The 19,117-nt window shown below is 41.4% G+C and overlaps 2 protein-coding genes across 2 annotated transcripts in view; one reads left to right on the forward strand and one right to left on the reverse strand.

Moving 5' to 3' along the window:
* The window catches only part of LOC128600799 (zinc finger protein 235-like), a 15,089-nt gene extending 2,547 nt beyond the window's left edge, over positions 1-12,542 (reverse strand). Inside the window, exons 1-8 of the mRNA XM_053613497.1 lie at positions 11,841-12,542; positions 10,903-10,978; positions 10,661-10,793; positions 9,734-10,351; positions 5,170-5,556; positions 2,995-3,119; positions 670-784; positions 1-594 (exon numbers count right to left, since the gene is read on the reverse strand). The exon at positions 1-594 is cut by the window's left edge and continues 2,547 nt beyond it. Coding sequence (XP_053469472.1) covers positions 11-594; positions 670-784; positions 2,995-3,119; positions 5,170-5,556; positions 9,734-10,351; positions 10,661-10,793; positions 10,903-10,978; positions 11,841-12,415 — 2,613 coding nt within the window. The 5' untranslated portion in view covers positions 12,416-12,542 and the 3' untranslated portion in view covers positions 1-10. The remainder of the gene's footprint in view (positions 595-669; positions 785-2,994; positions 3,120-5,169; positions 5,557-9,733; positions 10,352-10,660; positions 10,794-10,902; positions 10,979-11,840) is intronic.
* A 776-nt stretch (positions 12,543-13,318) lies between these two features.
* Positions 13,319-18,870, forward strand: pgls (6-phosphogluconolactonase). Its single transcript, XM_053613088.1, has 6 exons — positions 13,319-13,520; positions 15,098-15,370; positions 16,218-16,325; positions 16,420-16,521; positions 17,883-18,023; positions 18,177-18,870. Exons 2-6 carry the CDS (start codon positions 15,104-15,106, stop codon positions 18,321-18,323), a joined length of 765 nt encoding a protein of 254 aa, XP_053469063.1. The 5' UTR covers positions 13,319-13,520; positions 15,098-15,103; the 3' UTR covers positions 18,324-18,870.
* The last annotated feature ends 247 nt before the right edge of the window (positions 18,871-19,117 follow it).

The following is a 19,117-nucleotide window of genomic DNA, read 5'->3' on the forward strand; positions in this document are numbered from 1 at the left end:
CGCTACAGGTTTAGCCGTTGCACTGATGGATGTTGAAGCCGTGTTTATATGCGTAGCGTTTCCCGCAGTCCACGCAGCTGTACGGTTTCTCTCCGGTGTGGCTGCGCAGGTGTATATTTAGCGAACTCTTCTGAGAAAAGCTCTTGGCGCACTCCATGCACGTGTAGGGTCTCTCTCCGGAGTGAGTGCGCATGTGGATTTTGAGGTACGTCTTCTGAGCGAAGCGCTTACCGCACACCGTGCAGCCGAAGGGTTTCTCTCCGGAGTGCGTCCGTAAGTGCACTTTTAAATAGCTCAAGTAGTTAAAGTTCTTCCCGCAGAACACGCATTCAAACTTCTTCTGCTCCGGACCGGACGTTAAGTTCTTCGGGGCGTTCAGGTGCATGTTAGCGGGAAAGAATCCGCCGAACTCCTCCGAGCTCACGTTGGACGACGTGGCGGCGTCTTCGAGCGCAGACGGTCTCGGGTCCGCTCTGACGTCGAACGGCTGCTCGGCCGCGCGTCTCGGCGGCGTGTTGGCGAGCGCGGCGGCGTACGGGAGGAACTCCTCACTGCTCTGGGCCACGTCGCGTTCCACACCCGAGAACGCAGGGTCTGTAGGTCATTAAAGTGAAATGTGAACTTCGCAACATGTGAACACGGAGTATTTACGGTTCTAGGTTACTGCACCTTTCTCACTGCTCCTCGAGTTGGCTTGTGGCTTGCTTTTACCCGGGCCGTCGTCAAACGTCTCGTCTTTGATGATGATCATGTCGGGTCCATCATCTTCCATCAGATCAATAGACTAACAAAGAGAAATCGTACAGAATAATTAAACCAGACAGTGCCACCCCCGGACTGCCCCGCCCTCGGACTGCCCCGCCCTCGGGACTGAGAAGGGCTGGCAAGTGACCTCGATTTAAAAAAAAAAATGCTAGCAAGAAGATAAAACAGGCAATATGTACTCAGACAGCCCTGCCCTAGAAGTGCTCTATCCTCATTACACTGCTTCTCCATCCGACTGCAAATCTCTCAAAATGTCCCACCTTCAGACAACTTTACCCTCAGACTGCTCCACCTTCAGATTACTTTACCCTCAGACTGCTCCACCCTCAGATTACTTTACCCTCAGACTGCTCCACCCTCAGATTACTTTACCCTCAGACTGCTCCACCCTCAGATTACTTTACCCTCAGACTGCTCCACCCTCAGATTACTTTACCCTCAGACTGCTCCACCTTCAGATTACTTTACCCTCAGACTGCTCCACCCTCAGATTACTTTACCCTCAGACTGCTCCACCCTCAGATTACTTTACCCTCAGACTGCTCCACCCTCAGATTACTTTACCCTCAGACTGCTCCACCCTCAGACTGCTCTACCCTCAGACTAATTTACCCTCGGACTGCTCCAACATCAGACTGCTCCACCATCAGACTGCTCCTCCATCAGACTGCTCTACCCTCAGACTAATTTACCCTCAGACTGCTCCACCGTCAGATTACTTTACCCTCAGACTGCTCCACCCTCAGATTACTTTACCCTCAGACTGCTCCACCCTCAGATTACTTTACCCTCAGACTGCTCCACCCTCAGACTGCTCTACCCTCAGACTAATTTACCCTCGGACTGCTCCAACATCAGACTGCTCCACCATCAGACTGCTCCTCCATCAGACTGCTCTACCCTCAGACTAATTTACCCTCAGACTGCTCCACCTTCAGATTACTTTACCCTCAGACTGCTCCACCCTCAGATTACTTTACCCTCAGACTGCTCCACCCTCATACTGCTCCACCTTCAGATTACTTTACCCTCAGACTGCTCCACCCTCAGATTACTTTACCCTCAGACTGCTCCACCCTCATACTGCTCGGGACTGAGAAGGGCTGGCAAGTGACCTCGATTTTAAAAAAAAAATGCTAGCAAGAAGATAAAACAGGCAATATGTACTCAGACAGCCCTGCCCTAGAAGTGCTCTATCCTCATTACACTGCTTCTCCATCCGACTGCAAATCTCTCAAAATGTCCCACCTTCAGACAACTTTACCCTCAGACTGCTCCACCTTCAGATTACTTTACCCTCAGACTGCTCCACCCTCAGACTGCTCTACCCTCAGACTAATTTACCCTCAGACTGCTCCACCATCAGACTGCTCCTCCATCAGACTGCTCTACCCTCAGACTAATTTACCCTCAGACTGCTCCACCATCAGACTGCTCCTCCATCAGACTGCTCTACCCTCAGACTAATTTACCCTCAGACTGCTCCACCTTCAGATTACTTTACCCTCAGACTGCTCCACCCTCAGACTAATTTACCCTCAGACTGCTCTACCCTCAGATTACTTTACCCTCAGACTGCTCCACCCTCAGACTGCTCCACCATCAGACTGCTCTACCCTCAGACTAATTTACCTTCAGACTGCTCCACCTTCAGACTACTTTACCTTCATACTGCACCATCCTCAGACTGCTCCACCCTGAGACCGCCCCACTCTCAGACTGCCCCAAACTCCAACTGCCCCAACCATCAGTCTGCAAAAATGGTCTACCCTCAGACAACCTCAGACTGCACCACCCTCAGACTACTTTACCTTCAGACTGCACCACCCTCAGACAGCACCACCCTCAGACTGCACCACCCTCAGACTGCATCACCCTCAGACAGCACCACCCTCAGACTGCACCACCCTCAGACAGCACCACCCTCAGACTGCTCCACCCCACACCCAGACAGCCGCACCTTTCAGGCACTTTTTACAGTGACGTGAACGACTTCTTGAAAGTCAGATCACTGTTCATCACTACTGTGATTAATTGTTAGGGTGTAAATTTATAGTCCCTACCAGTTTTACTGCCCCAGCATCCAGAAAAAATTTAATGAACACTGGGGTAATTTTATATTCATTAAAAAAAAATAAAAAAAAAAGGAGCCATGCTATTACTCCAGCTTAATTACATGACTGAGAGCTGGAACAGAACAGAAATATGGACTGACACTGACACACACACCTCTATCATACACGGGTCCACATGGCTCTGATGCTTGTGTAGCGCACTGGACTCCTTGTCTCTCCACAGGTCCATACACCACTCCTTCCCAAACACGCCTTCGATGGTGGGACGATGTCCGGCTTCTGTTCAACGCAAAGGATATTCATTCTCACATGTCGCAAAGTGAAAGCTCAAGCAAGTTAACGTACACAATGTTCTCCATACACAAAAAGTCATCAATAGCAGCGCATCGGTTTACAAATTTACAGCGCGATCACAGCTGTGTCTTCAGCCAAGTGGACTTGTACATGATCTCAGACTTTAAAATAAAATAATAAAACAGCTGTATTACTTTGATATCACTCCGCACAGGCATCTAATACAGGTATAAAGTAATTTTATTATAAATGTAAGAATACATGTAACACTATAAGAGTGATATAGAGGTGTTTAATGTTAAAGAGTAAAGTTAGTCTTAATTTTATTTTGCACAGTGTAAAATAGCTTAAGATTAAGATAAAGATGCTGAAGGTTAAATAAAATTAATCTTAACCTTGTTTTGTTTTGTTTTCTTACTTGAACATATATGTCTTATCTTACACTTAAATTAAAGGTTCCTGAGCAAATAGTGTTAAGATTCCTTTCGTTATAAGTATAATCGACGGTGCATAATGTAAGAGTAAGATCAAGATGTTTAATGATAAAGAATGAAACTGGACATTATATATAAATTAAAATGAAACAAAAACACGTTGCTTATTTGCTCAGGGAGCTTTCGTGTAAGTGTAAGATAAAAAAAGATAAATATAAGATCAGATAGACACAATGTAAGATTAAGATAAAGCTTGAAGGTTCAGTAGTACAACTAGTTTTGCCTTTATTTGCACGGACAGCGTGGAATAGATACTCCACATTTAAAGTAAGATTAAAATGAAGCTTTTGGATGCCACATAATAAAATGCCTTTATTTGCGCCATTGTGGAATAAATACTGAAGCTTTATTATAAGTGTAAGATACAGAGAGGGGAAATAAGGATTCAGATACTTCTGTTTTTTTGTTATTTAATACACTTCCAGTGTGTGGAAGTCTTTTGATTTCACTTATGAATGGATGGATGGATGGATGGATGGATGGACGTCTAAACACTCCAGCTTTATTAGCATTATAAGAAATGCCCTATGAGTGATATAAAAGTGTTTGTTTACATATTAAATAAAAGGTTTGCCTGTATTTGCGTAGCTGTAGAACAAACACTCCAGCTTCATTAGAAGTAGATGATGAGCTTGATATGGTATCATTTATTTGCGTCCTAATGGTATAATTACTCCACCTTTATTAGAAGTAGAAGAAACACTGTATGTTCTAATTCAGGGGTTCCCAAACTTTTCCAGGGCAAGGCCCCCCAAATGGCATTAACATTTGACCGAGGGCCCCCTTTTGAAAGAGGTCTTTAAAACACATTAAAAATACAGACTTCTGAATATATCCCCCCCTTTTTTTAATTAATAATTACATCTTTACATTACATTACATCAGGAATTGATTGTGTGCGTGTGTGTGTGGTTGTCTGAGAGTGAGAAAGAGAGAATCTTGTATCTATTTATTTTTCACACTAAATTGTTGAGGGCCCCCCCCGGGCGCCCCCTGGCGGCCCCCACTTTGAAAACCACTGTTCTAAGTGATATAAAAGCGTTTAGTGGTAATATTATATTAAATCTGACCTGATATGATATATTATATTATATTATATTAAATCTGACCTGATATGATATTATATTAAATCTGACCTGATATTATATAATATTATATTAAATCTGACCTGATATGAAAGTGTTTGTTTACATATGAAATAAAACATTTCCCTGTATTTGTGTCACTGTAGAATAAACCACTCCAGCTTTATTACAAGTAGAAGAAGAGTTTGCTATAAAAAGCGTTTTGTTAAATATTTCCACGAATTTGACCTTTTATTTGTGTCCTTACTGTATAATTACAGCGTCTTTATTAGAAGTAGAAGAAATGCTGTATGGGCGATACGACAGTGTTTGTTTACATCTGAAATAAGCTGTTTACCTGTGTTTGTGCGACTGTAGAAGAACCCAGTGCGGCTTTATTTGCGTGGTGAGATGTCCTGTATGTTGTAGGAGTGGTCTGAGAGTGTTTTAATGTTGAAAATGAAATGAAAATCCTACCTTTATTGGGCACACTGTGCGCCTCGGCTCTGTCCTGTGTGCTCCTCCTGCTCGCCTTCAGCTCGCTCTCTAACAAAGAGCACTTCTTCTTCAGACCCTCGTTTTCTGAGATCCTGCGGGAAAGCTCTCTCCTGAACACCGCATGACTCTCCTCCACCAGTTTGCCGATTTCCAGCACGGCCGTTTTGGCCAGCATTTCCATTATGGACGCTAACTGGCTCTGAAAATGGGAGTCGCTCACCATCGTCTCCACCATCTTTATTATTATTACTATTGTTGTTGTTGTTGTTGTTATGGTGATGAATAAATCAAGCACAAACACCTTTCCTAAGAGTGTCACCGCGTTACACTTCTCCTTCTCGGCACTGTTTGACCTCGGGCTATTCCCTCACAGCGCTTTTTCTTTACTTTATTGTGGAAGGAAATGGAGAAGGGGCTGCTGGGATTGCTTACCGTAAATCTCAGAATAGTAGAAGGGCTCATGTGTGTACCAAAGGGGAAAGTGTAAATATAGCCTGAAGGGCGCGATTGTGCTTCACAACCTCCAAAAATAACCCCCCTCCCTGTTCCCTTCCCTTCTTATTAAAGGTGGGGTGTGGAGACGGTTCAGATTTCAGACAGTCCATAGTCTGAATCTAATCAACCTAAAGCAGACATGTTTGCTGCCTGTAGGTTTCTGTCTTCTTCACGTCTGCACTACAGATACAAAGCTAATGTTGCTAACATGCAACTGAAACCAATGGCCACCGGTTAGCCTCACAAGGACTGCAGGCGGAAATCATCACTCATCACGTCTGAACACGTGTTCAGTTTGTTCCTAAATCACAATCCGAGGGGGGTTTTTTTCCATTAAAATGATTCATCTGCACAAGCATGATATCATATAGTCATTTAACTCTTAATTCTCGGTTGTCTCATGAAGGTGTTTTTTTTGTTGTTGTTGTTGTTGTTTGTTTGTTTTTTTTTGGGGGGGGCTGTTTTGTAAAGAAAAAATGCTAAATTAAAGAACAGATAAATAATACATAAAAATAATGGAACCATATACCTTTCTAACAAAAGAAACCTTCTAACAGCCGAGCTACATCTCCCTTCCTCCGTGTCGTCATGTGACAGATTCGCTCAATTCTTCACATTAAATTCGAGTGACGACGATTAGCAGCTTCGCCAAAGGTGTGAGGAAATATGATACGCTGAAGTTGAAGAGATGGAAAGAATTCAATGTCTATCATCGCTTCCTTTTGTAAAAATGTTTAGCTACACACATAACATTACATACAGTTAGAGAACTGGTGGTTCTGTTTATGCTAGCTAGCTAACAGTAGCCAAGATATTTACTGTTTTTGTTTGCATTCTGAAATAAAACATTTTACCAGAGAATCGTTGGGGCATAGCTGTATTTTAATATATATATATATATATATATATATATATATATATATATATATATATATATATATATATATATATATATATTTAGCTTGGTTTGTTAAAACCTAGTTAGCAATTTAACAAGTTTCCAAATCTAAATGTTATTGGAACACATTTCACGAGATACAAAAAAAAAAAAAACAACTAAATCTCAACAACAGCCTTGTAAAAATCTTTGCTATGCAAAGAAATAAAAACTGACACAAAACAGGTAATTAGCCAGTCACCCAAGTAACATTATCTTATTCATTTCACTTCATTGCACATTCATAACTAAATATTACGAGGATTTCTGAAAAACGAAAGGGGGATGATTTTTCTAAGCAGTGTTTAGCTATCTAGCAATAATTAGCTAGCAGCACTAGTTAGATAGATACAAAGCTAAAGTCACCTAACTAACCTGAACTGAAACAACAACCTGTGGTAAGGTATTTTAGCTACGTTAGCTAGCTTGCTAAATCCCAGCGATCCAACCCAACTAGCTCGGTGACTCGTGTTACCTAATTAACGCAGCCAAACATGATCTTGCCACAAGTTGTTGTTTCAGTTAATAATATTTAGCTACATAACAAAGTTAATATTACTTAACTACCATTACCTAAGAGCTAAAATGACCTTACCAGAAGTTGCTGTTTCCATTAATGGGGAGCGTACTATACCTATGTTTCCAGGGTTCTATGTTCCCCAGATTTATATGGTACATAATGAACACATGGCGATTTAAAGCTGGAGTTAGGCTTCAGCATAAGTGAAAGCTGGAACATGTTCATACTTAACATTCTGTTCTTTTTATGACGGTTTATTGTGTTTTATAGGCTACATTACGGCATTTCTTCAGTGTAGTGTATACATTTCAATATTGTTCATGCATAGACTTGCACTGTATGAATAGAGACTAACAGCTACTTTTAGAACAGCACAAATGAGGGTTCAGCGTGTGCAACCTGGTTCATTCTCCAAGTTCATAACGTTCATACATTTCAAGTGCGGATGAAGGATGGATTTTAAACAAATTTGTAGCATTTGTTTGTTGTTATTCGTTTAAATTCAATTCCGTTTTTATTTGTATAGCGCTTTCAACAACGGGCTTCGTCCCAAAGCAGCTTCACAGAAATATATCAATTCAGGATATAGATTTGAAATTAATAAATTCATCCCTAACGAGCAAGCCAGAGGTGACGGTGGCGAGGAAAAACTCCCTGAGACGATATGAGGAGGACACCTTGAGAGGAACCAGACCTAAAAGGGAACCCGTCCGCATCTGGGTGACACCGGATAGTGCGATTATAAATAATTCCCTTCTATAACTGTGCACTACATGGTCAAACAGTGCAACTGTGTAACCAGGAAATTCATTACAGTTAAATGTGTATTTGGGGTTTAAAGTTAAAAGGTAATTAATTTCATAAGGCTCTGGGAAAATGAGTCCCGACTGCATAAAAGCTTTGGAAAGGTTTACTTAATGGGTGTTAACTGAATATTGAACTGGGGAACATAGGACCCTGGGAACATAGGAATGACCCTCGTTAATGCTAGCTCCGCGATTGCTTTGCAATCTTGCTAACTTTGCTAAAATGACCTTATCCTCAAGTACTGTTTCAGTTCATGTTAGTTATCTAGATAATAAAGCTAACATTAAAAAAAACTAACACTGTCTAAGAAACAAAATGACCTTAGCAGAAGTTGTTTTTTCCATTAATTGTTATTTAACATTAGCATCATTATCTAGCTAATTCAGATAGTTATCTAGCTGTTTCAGTTAATGCTAGTTCAGTCGATTATCTATTATCGTTGCTATCCAGCTCTAGCTCATGTTAGTTAGCTAACATTATTGAAATAACCTTACCACGGGTTATAGTTTCAGTTAATGTTAGTTAGGTAACATTAGCTTTATTACCTATTTACCTTACCACAGGTTGCTACCACAAGTTCATGCTCATAAGCTAACTTACCAGAGGCGTATCACCCTGCACAAAGTATACTTCACGCTTTACACGTACGCTAGGAACAGCATAAAGTACGCGTGACGCAAATTTTGTCATCAGCAGAGTACCGTATGTGCGCCGCCAGACTTTTCTAACCGTGCGTACTTTACACGCGCAGGTCGCACATGCGCATTTAAGTCGTTTGCACTATTTAGTCGTTCCACAAGGTGGCAACAGTGACCCAGGGCCGTTGATTCTCAAGGTGGTCAAAGAAAAAAACTGAATTCGCCCATCCCTCGCTGTTTTCTGGTCGAGAAGTCACACAGACACATCTTCTCTTTCTCTTTTATAAAAACAAAATTCCTCTTCCGCTAGTAACAACAAGTGAAGCAGCATGTCTTTCTCCTCCATTGTTCTTTGTGTTGTTGTGATTCTTCTTCGTTGTAGTCCTTCACACCAGAAGACCTGCTTTACTGCTCTGTACTGACTCTTGTAGGCCAGAAGGGGTAGTGCAAGTTGTTGTAAAGCGCATGCATCGACCAAACGGAGTATACTTTGAAAGGCTATGCGTATGACTGTACACATACGCTTGCGTACACATAAAAAAACGAAGTATACTTTGGGCTTAAGGCTGCTGCTGGATGTGGTATTAGTGAGACCAGCAGGGGGAGCTCACCTTGTGGTCTGTGTGGGTCCTAATACCCCAGTATAGTGACGGGGACACTATACTGTACAAACAGCCCCGTCTTTCGGATGAGACGTTAAACCGAGGTCCTGACTCTCTGCGGTCGTTAAAAATCCCAGGACACTTCTCGTAAAAGAGTAGGGGTATAACCCCGGAGTCCTGGTGAAATTCCCCCATTGGCCCTTCTCTATCATGACCCCCTAATAATCTCCATTTCCTACATCCTACATCACTCTCCTCTCCACTAATATCTGGTGTGTGGTGGGCATTCTGGAGCACTATGGCTGCCGTCGCATCATCCAGGTGGATGCTACACACTGATGGTGGTTGAGGAGATTTCCCCTCCATACAATCTAAAGCGAATTATGTCATGACTATTAGACAACAAAGCTAACATTACTCGGCTAACATTCCCTGAAACAGCAACGTGATAAGATGAGGCAATTTGATCAAAGTTATGTTATGCTAGTATGTAAAAGTGTTCTCGAAGTTCGAGGTGTCAAATCGTCAGCGAAATCTCAGTGACCGACGCTTGAGGAACGGAGCCCGGGTCCGTTCACGGTTCTGCCGTTCCGATCACAGAAGCCAGACTTGGCGTTTGAATGCACAACCAGATGTTTGTTCAGATTGAATTTCTTGGTAAAGCCTTTCCCACATTCGACACAGATGAAGGGTTTCTCTCCGGTGTGAGTTCTCTGGTGCATGTCCAGAGAGCACTTCTGGATGAAAGCTTTGCCGCAGTGCATGCAGCGGTACGGCTTCTCTCCCGTGTGTGTGCGCTGGTGTGTGTACAGGTGACCTTTCTGCGCGTACCTCTTACCGCACAGCGTGCACCTGTACGGCTTCTCACCCGTGTGACTCCGCTTGTGGATTTCCAGCTGGCTGAAACACTTGAAGCACTTTGTGCAGAGCGGGCACGCGAAGCGCTTCTCCTCCTTGAACCTGGAGGCCACGCGTCTCCTGACGGGCTTCGGTAGGAGATAAGACTGTGTGCTGTCGATCTCTGCGCTCGAGCGCACTTTTAAAGCAGGTCCTTCAGGGGCGTGTAAATTATTTTCAAAAAAGATTCTGTCCTGTGGATGAGTCTGTTTGTCAGCAGATTCATCACTGAGATGCCTGGCGGATCTTTCCTCAGTGCTGTGTACTGCAAGTCACAAATGACCACACAATTATTCATATTAATGCTCACTTATGATTGAATATGAATTCAATTTATGATTATCATACATAAAAGCATAAAGGTTAACATAAATATCGAGTCCAGCAATTCGTATGCACTATAAATGCTTATATCACATTTATAGATATATGTTTTTGTCTTAAACGTCTATATTTATATCAAACGTGTTCATAAAATGTTATATTACATTTCAAAACTCTCAGAGAAGAAAACATTATACGACTGGACTTTTTAATCAGGTGAAATTCGATAAAAAAATGAGCAGAAACTGACTGCCATCTCTCGTCTTGTCTCCTCCTAATTCAGCGTCCCAGAAGCCCTCCTGTTTAACCTTTACTTCAATAGTCGGTTCTTCTCCGTGATGCTGCTGCAGACGACAGTCACGCTGTTTCTCTCTCATATCAGCCTACATAATATTAAAAGGATATAGCATCTTATACGTTACGCATCCCTTTAAGAATATGTTTCGTGTTGACAGTTTCATTAAAAAAAAAAATGCATTAAGGAAAACTTACATGGTCCTGTTCAGAGGTCACAGGAGTGTCGAGTAAAGCAGCATCACCCCCACTGAACTCTTCCAGCTCACTCTCTCTAGATACAATCAAAAACAATCTTAAGAGGAAGTTTCGCTCCAAAACGAGTATTCGGTCTAGCAAGAGCACCTGATTAGTGTGTAGTGTAATGAAGCGCCTTGAAACGCTCAGCGATATTCGGCGTGTTGAGGTAATTTCCACTGAAACAGGAAGACAGGGCGGGGCATATCGAGTGGCTCCTCCTCCTTTTTAAATAGCCAATAGCATTTAGTTTACCTCACAGCTCAGGACCATGGATTTTTATCATGTTGGAGACGGGACGCTTCGGATTCCAGAGAGCGTTCGGTTGGACAGAAAATCCGAAAGTGCAGAATGATGTCATCAAAATGGTTGATCCGTATCGGTGGTGGAGAGAGAGTGTAAATTGTGAATGCGTATATCCTCTAAATGCGAATTTTTTCATTGTTTTGGAGCACACTAGCTTATAGATAACCTTAAGACGAACACATTCATACTAAAAGTCACAAAACTTCCATGTTGATTTCATGAGGACTTTAATAATGTGTTGAACCCTCGACATGCGAGTTCCCGACCTAAAGAATGGCACATGAAAGACCCTTTAAGTTGCATTTACAAATTTACAAAGTTGATCGCCAAGTTTCCTATTTTATTACTAACTTTTACCCTTATTTCAAAGCAACGGACAGTTTTAGTTGTTATTACCCACATTTAATTAGTTGTTATTTAGTTGTTATTACCCACATTTAATTAGTTGTTATTTAGTTGTTATTACCCAGTGCACCACAGGATAATAGTGGTGCAGTGGGATTTAGTGCTTGCTTCGTCTCGACCTAAAGAGAGCGATGCAGCGGCGCTTTAGTCCTTTAGTATGTTCCCTTTAACACACATGGTATAATAACCTTTTAATATGAGGCTGGTTCTCTGTTATGGAGCTGTTGTTTTCTCTTCTGGAGGTGTGGTTCTCCTTTCTGAGGCTGTGGTTCTCCGTTCGGGAGGTGTGGTTCTTCGTTCTGGAGCTGTTGTTCTCCGTTCTGGAGCTGTTGTTCTCCGTTCTGGAGCTGTTGTTCTCCGTTCTGGAGCTGTGGATCTCTGTTTCGGAGCTGTGGATCTCTGTTTCGGAACTGTGGTTCTCTGCTTTGGAGCTGTGGATCTCTGCTTCTGAGCTGTGGATCTCTGTTTCGGAGCTGTGGATCTCTGTTCCGGACCTGTGCTCCTGTACTGCTGTAAGCAGTGCTGATGCTCCAGTATCTCCAGCCTCCTGGTTCTGAGTTGTATTATTTGTTGACATGTGTTTCTCCATCAGCTGCAGTCTTTTCCTCAGGAAGTCGATCTCATGTTGACCTCGGGTCACCTCAGACAGGAGGATTTTACATTCCAGCTCCACAAGTTTACTGATCTCCAACACCGCCGTTTTGGCCAATGTTTCCATAATATCAGCTAACCGAGTCTGAAAAGCAGAAAGAGGCGTCAACATCTTTTATTCCCTCAATATATGGAGGTAAAGACTAAAATAAAGCCGCTTATTTGCGTGCAAAAGCCTCTAAAACATGTTATGTGCTGTAAAGTAAAGTTTTGCATATGCTGCTTGCCCTCAGCTCGTGACTACCATGTTGGAAAACAAGGAAGATCATGTGGAGGCGATGGGTCCAGGGTTGCCAGGTCACAAGAAAACATGCGACATTAGTCAGTCCATTAGATTGGAAACAAGCAACCTTGTGCTCTGGGAGATAATTCAGATTTGATCGGATTTCTCAAATCTGGGATTGTTTATAGTCACTTCGTAAGGCTTGACGCGGAGATTGAATTTATTTAATTTAGTCCAATTTGGCAACCCGGTGTCGCAGGGCTTTTAAAAAATGTTTTGGTGGTCACTTCGTGTGTTTTCAGTTTTACTGCCATCTATTGAAATGGAGCTAAAATTAATAATAATAATAATAATAATAATAATAGAAATAGAAATGCAACTATATGACTCCTGCTCATGTGTGGAAAGTTTCCACTTTTACATGATGCACCTTTAACATTAAAACAAATAAAACTTAGACAATAAATAAAGTTAAACAAACCAATGTTAAGGAAACAGTACACAACAATCCATACAATTAATTTAATCTTAAAAAAAAATATGTCGCATGTATCTATAACTATAATTTTAATAAAAATCTGGAAATATGCTGTTATAGTAGAGCACTATATGGCTGATAGTAAGTGGACAAGGCTAATAAATAAATAAACAAACTAACTAATTTCGTGCATATATATTGTTCTGTGCTCATAAGAGGGTCTGTGGAAATGTCTCTATACTAGAGGATATTCCCTGAGTGAAAAAAACAAAGTTTAGAATAATAGATCAATTCTGAGAGAATATTTACGGCTCTGGGATCATGGCTCGGTCTGCGCATGCGCATGAGCGGCGACAGCACATGCACGTGTGAGCCGTATTTACGGTAATTCCGCTCAGCAAATGAAGGCAGCGACAGTTCTTCAAGCTGCTGATTGGCTGTGGTCACGTCGTATGAGGAAGTAAAGCAGCTGCAACAGCTACAGTTAACTGCCTAACAGGTTACCAAGCGGAACAGGTAATTCCCTTTTCGATAACACTGTTAATGTATATTATCTCATATATTAGCACGTGCAAAAGTTGTTATTGGCTATATGTGTGTGTGTGTGTGTGTGTGTGCTTCCTCTTAGGTGCATCTTCCCCAGGTTTCTTAGAAAGATCCTACTATAGCACATTGGCTGCACAGGTTTCCACAGGGTCCTAGAGAACCCCCCAGCCCCTGCATGTTTCGTGTTTTTCCCTGCTCTAATACACCTGGTTCAACTCATCATCTCATCATCAGCCCTTCCTGAGATGAAGTGGGTGTCTTAGAGCAGAGAAAACACTACACTGGACAGGACAGGACCAGAGGTGGGAACCTGTGCAGTATATCAATGCATTTGATATGATATGATGATATAAGCCTCCTTTTTTTTTTCTTAGTCACATAATGACTGAGCTCAGACTGAGTGAATTCCTGTCTGTCTCAACCAAAACCCCAGTTTAAGCCTTGAGAAGCTCCTACATGTTGGCAGTGTAACTGTGCCTGCTTTATCTCCAACAGATGTGCGCTGAACCTCGTCAATCCCAGTTTCGACCTGTTGTGTGTTATTTTATTAAAGCACGTCGTGGCCGTAGCCACGTTTCAGACATGTGGGTTAAACTTTGAATGCTTTATAAAGTATCATTTCGGACTAATTTCCTATAAACCCTTTTATACCACAGTGTTCTTGCTTTCTCAGATCTGATTGGCCGGAAGGTGTTGATTATTGTAGGTTTCTATAACCGTGCCTCTGACTGTATTTCCTTCTGTAATCCAAATCGCAGGTTCTGAAACGTTATCGTTTCTATAGCAACAGTTAATCCATTCAATTTGGGACGTGTCCGTCTCTCAACATAATCTTAAACAGGTAATAAATATGTCTTGTTCTTTAACAAAGAAAAAGATATAATAGTCGATATGGATATAAGTTATCTGTAAGGAGACGTTTTGCGAGGAGTCTTTGTAAGTTTTCTGTCATGAGAAGGACCTCTGGACAGTTTGTGGTTTCTCCGTGACAAAACAAGGTGTATTTTCTTTTGTCCTAGTAACTTCAGGAAGGAGGGGAAAAAAAGAGGCTGGAGAGGAAATGTCTGTTTGTAGCTGCTATAACATAAGTGAGAACAGGAACTCACTTGTTTCAGGGACATTTTACATAGTTATATGTCATTCCTTGGCTAGTTGCTTTGGTTTTAATATTTAAACACTATAGGACGTGCCGGTATGGGAAAATAATCAACTTCCTGGTGGTAAAGGTTACTCGAGCGTTTTATACTTCACTTATTGGTTCGGGACAATGTTAATAGTTGTCCTGTAGGAATTTGGCTATGATTTTAAATAAACACAAGCTAGATATTACTTATTGTCTCCTTCAGTCTGTATGAACTGCACAGGAGTAAATAATCATTCAGAGATGTGATGTGGTCACAAGGCTTATTTTAGCCATCCCGTGCTACCCATATGACCACACCCCTGCTGCACACCTAACATCACGCCAAAACTATTCTGCACTTTATTGTTATTGGTCTCAAATCTGAGGATATTTTACACTCTTCTTCTCCCTGCTGTGATCCCAGGGGACGATGTCAGGAAGAAGAGTCGTGGCGTTTGTTTCAGCAGCCGAGCTCGGCCCCGCTCTGGCCCATCTCATAGCGTCTCGGGCTGAGAAGACACTCAGCGACGGCGCTGGCTCGTTTTCCCTCGGTCTTTCTGGAGGAAGTCTGGTGTCCATCTTGAGTAAGGAGCTGCCTGCCGTGCCGAACCTGGACTGCAAGCGGTGGCTGGTGGGATTCTGCGACGAGCGGCTGGTTCCTTTCCATGATCCCGAGAGCACTTATGGACTTTACAAGGTAAATGGAAGCGTGTGCTGATGTACAGTAATCTGTCAGAACCTCATGATTGAACCTCCAAGTAGGGCCTGTTCGAGTTCTGCAAATTTAGCCTGATGATTACTTTTGAATAACGAATTAAATTGTATTTTCTCTTGACTTTATGACACTTATGGAATATATGAGTGTAATAATAATAATAATCAAGCAACAGAATGTATTAAAATTGACCGTGTATGTATATTTAAATTGCATTTTCATCTAACTGTCGAAAAAGAATTACACACAGGTTATAGAACAATAAACAATGTACTCCTTTTTTTTTAACTATATAAATAAATAATGTATAACGGCAAAAACAGGAAATCCTCGTTATTTACAACACAACTATAGCTTCCTGTTACACCACAAAACAAAGACAAAACGTTGAAAGGGTTCAAATGACATGTAATGCCACAGCAATTAATGGTGAAATGGTTTGAAGATGCCTTCTGTACATACAGTTGAGAGCAAAAGTTTGTATACCCTTAGGATAAAATTAAGACAGTGATGTTCCTTCATTGTTAATAAATAAGAAAAAAAAAATGGCTAAATCGTTTATAAGGTATTAATAATGAAAAAAACAATTTGATATCAGTATCTTTTTGTATTGAATAAAAAATAATATTTATAAACGTATATATGCCCACTCTTTGCCCTGTGTGATATATCATATCATATTATATGTTGCACATATAATAGTAGAATTTAACTGTTAATCACAATCAACACAAATAGATCTGATTTTGTGTCGATGTAAGAATTGTGACAAGCCTGATGGAGGCAGCGTGTCATCACTAATCCATCCACGACTTCTTCCGTTCTTCAGAACCAGTTGTTTTCAAAGATTAACATTCCAGGCGACAGGGTTTTGACGATCGAGCCGTCTTTACCGGTGCAGGAGTGCGCTGAGGATTACGCCAACAAGCTGAGTAAGGTACACCGATTAAAACAATACACATTTCCAGCACGTGTTTTACGTTTCGCCAACTCTGTCGGTCTGATTTTCACATCTCCTCACGTCTCCACAGGCGTTCGACACGCAGCAGACGCCGGTGTTTGATATGTTGCTGCTCGGCATGGGACCTGACGGACACACGTGCTCTCTCTTCCCAGACCACCCGTTATTACAGGTGAGACCTGAATGCTAAGACATTTATGTGCGGAGTCTTCTCACGGCTCTGTGAGACCCTGGATGAGACCTTGACTAGAATTCGGCGACTTTCCAACGTCAATTACCCTCCGTCGTGCAAAATACCACCTGTCCTGACATAAAATCCCCACAGAACCAGCACATACATAATGATAACGTATATAAGTCTTTAGTTCGCAAGCCAGCTAATGGAAACCAATCAGAACTAGCCAACATTAGAGAGATGGATAATACAACCGAGCCTACAGCTCACCAAAAGACCTCAAACCACCAAACAATAAGGTTACGGAAATGTTCCCAGTGCATTTACAAGATCTTATTATGAAAGAAAGAGTTTGAAGCAACGTCACGCGTGGAAGCGAGTAAACATTAACAACTTTCAAAGTTGTTACCAAGCCAGGACGGGAAACTTGGCATGCTACGTAGGACACTGTTGAATAAGATAGCTGTAGTTCACGTTAAATAGCACCTGGTTTAAGGGATTCTACTTTTTAACGTTATCGAACTTGCGCTTAAGCTTCAAACTTTACAAAGGCACCAGTGATTCTGTGACTGATTCAGTATTATGATTTTTATTTATACTGATCAGGAGAGATGGTGCCGAGCCGAAAGCAAAGATCGGTATCGTGGGCCGATGCCATCCAAAAACGGTGGATTGAATAATGGCGAGGAAAAAAAAGAATGAATTCAATCCGATCCTGTAAAAAAAAATTAAATAAATAAATAAATAAATAAAAAGGAAAAGACTGCATTTGGAGAAAAAAAAATTTGGGGCTGGAAATGTTTACGTAGAAGGGACTTTTTTGTTGTTATTGTTGATTTTTATACTTTTTATATTTATACATTTTAATAGTTATTATATTTGCCATGCAATTCAAGTGATTGAATTGAAAACAAACTGATTTTGTCATCTTTTTAGTTATGTTTTTTTTTTTCCTCTATTTTTTTTTTTATTTATACAGTATGCTTCAGTTAAAAAAAATAAATAAAGGGGTGGGTATCGATACTCGTTGATACTCGAGGTTTCAGTATGAGTATCGGTACTGAAACACACAAATTAGCATCGTGCCGTGTCTACTGATTATGTATTATTAAAATTCTTTTTAAGATCCAGAGAACGCATGAATAGTGAGTCTAGGAAGTTACATCTTGTCTCAGCACTTATTTGAAGGGTGTCATTATTAATGAACATCTTCAAGTCCTACGCATTCAACATGAGCTAGGTGACTAAAGCCTGTCATACGTCATCTACACGTGATATAAACTCTACAAGTACATAAAGGTTATGTAAAAGTCTTGTTCCTGCTCTTTAGTGCCTCGTCATTTGTGTTTATGTTCCAGGAAAAGCAGAAGACTGTAGCTCCTATCAGCGACTCTCCTAAACCGCCGCCTCAGAGGGTGACCCTCACACTACCCGTGGTGAACGCGGCCCGCTGCGTGGTGTTCGTGTCCACCGGAGGCAGCAAAGCCCCCGTGCTCAAGGCATGTATAAAAAAGGATGTTTCACATATTCTGCATCAGTTCTGCTTTATTTCTGCAAGGAGAAGGAAGAAATGCTGTAATGAGCAAAAAATAACATTGAAACTGAACTGCACACACTTTTCCTTCCTTCTGCTTTTCTCTTGACCTTCACAGCAAGTACTGGAGGGTGGAGACGGCCCGGTCCTGCCTGCAGCCCTCGTCGCTCCGACCCAGGGCGAGCTCTTCTGGCTGGTGGATGAACCAGCAGCTGCCTCCTTAACCCTCGATGTGGAACGACCAGGACCTGGTGCTAAACTCTGATCTCAGAACAGGAACCGGTTTTCTTGTTAAATGGTCGTCGAGCTCTGTTATTTACATGAAATAAAGAAAAATATGATTTTTATAATGATTCATTTTGTGACTTTCCAAGTGGAAAAGTTCTGCGTTCATTAAGGAGACTTGACTAACAGTTTATTAAATTTATGTCAGTAGATATGAGGAAAATGGCTTAAAAGTAAACGATGAATTACACAAAGTAATTGATTCCATATCAGTGACAGGATGGTGTGATGAAGTATATTATATGTTATATATAACAACTCCCTGACGTTTATTTTCCTATAACAGCATGTCCTCTTATACCACAACAATTCCCCAACGACTCCAGTTCTTAATTTGTTATTGAGTGACATGTCATGCTTAAAAAATAATAACAACGTTGTGGAAAGTCCGTAAAACATTTCGTTCCTCTCTTTTTTTTTTCCCCCTCTGTCTTCCTCTGAATTTAATATGATTTTTTTTAAAGCTTGTCATGTTACAGAGAAATCACAAAGAAAAAAAATAAACTCCTCTGTCCTGAAAACTTTCCTGTGGTGGAAAACTGTCTTACAAAGTGCTGGCACTGGAGACTCCTTTCATAAATAAACATCAGGGGCGTAAGCCGGCCTGGGCATTTGGGACTGTAGCCCCGAAGTTTCCACTCGGAGCAGTTCGTCACTACGTAACTGAACGTCAGTACAAGAAGACGGCGGTGTTGTAATTTTATATCTTCAGGGTTTACAGGAAAATACGTGGAAATACTCGTGTCTTATTGGCTGACAGTCTCTCAAACGCTA

Source organism: Ictalurus furcatus, chromosome 24, assembly GCF_023375685.1.
Source record: "Ictalurus furcatus strain D&B chromosome 24, Billie_1.0, whole genome shotgun sequence".
In the NCBI taxonomy this organism is placed as follows: Eukaryota; Metazoa; Chordata; class Actinopteri; order Siluriformes; family Ictaluridae; genus Ictalurus; species Ictalurus furcatus.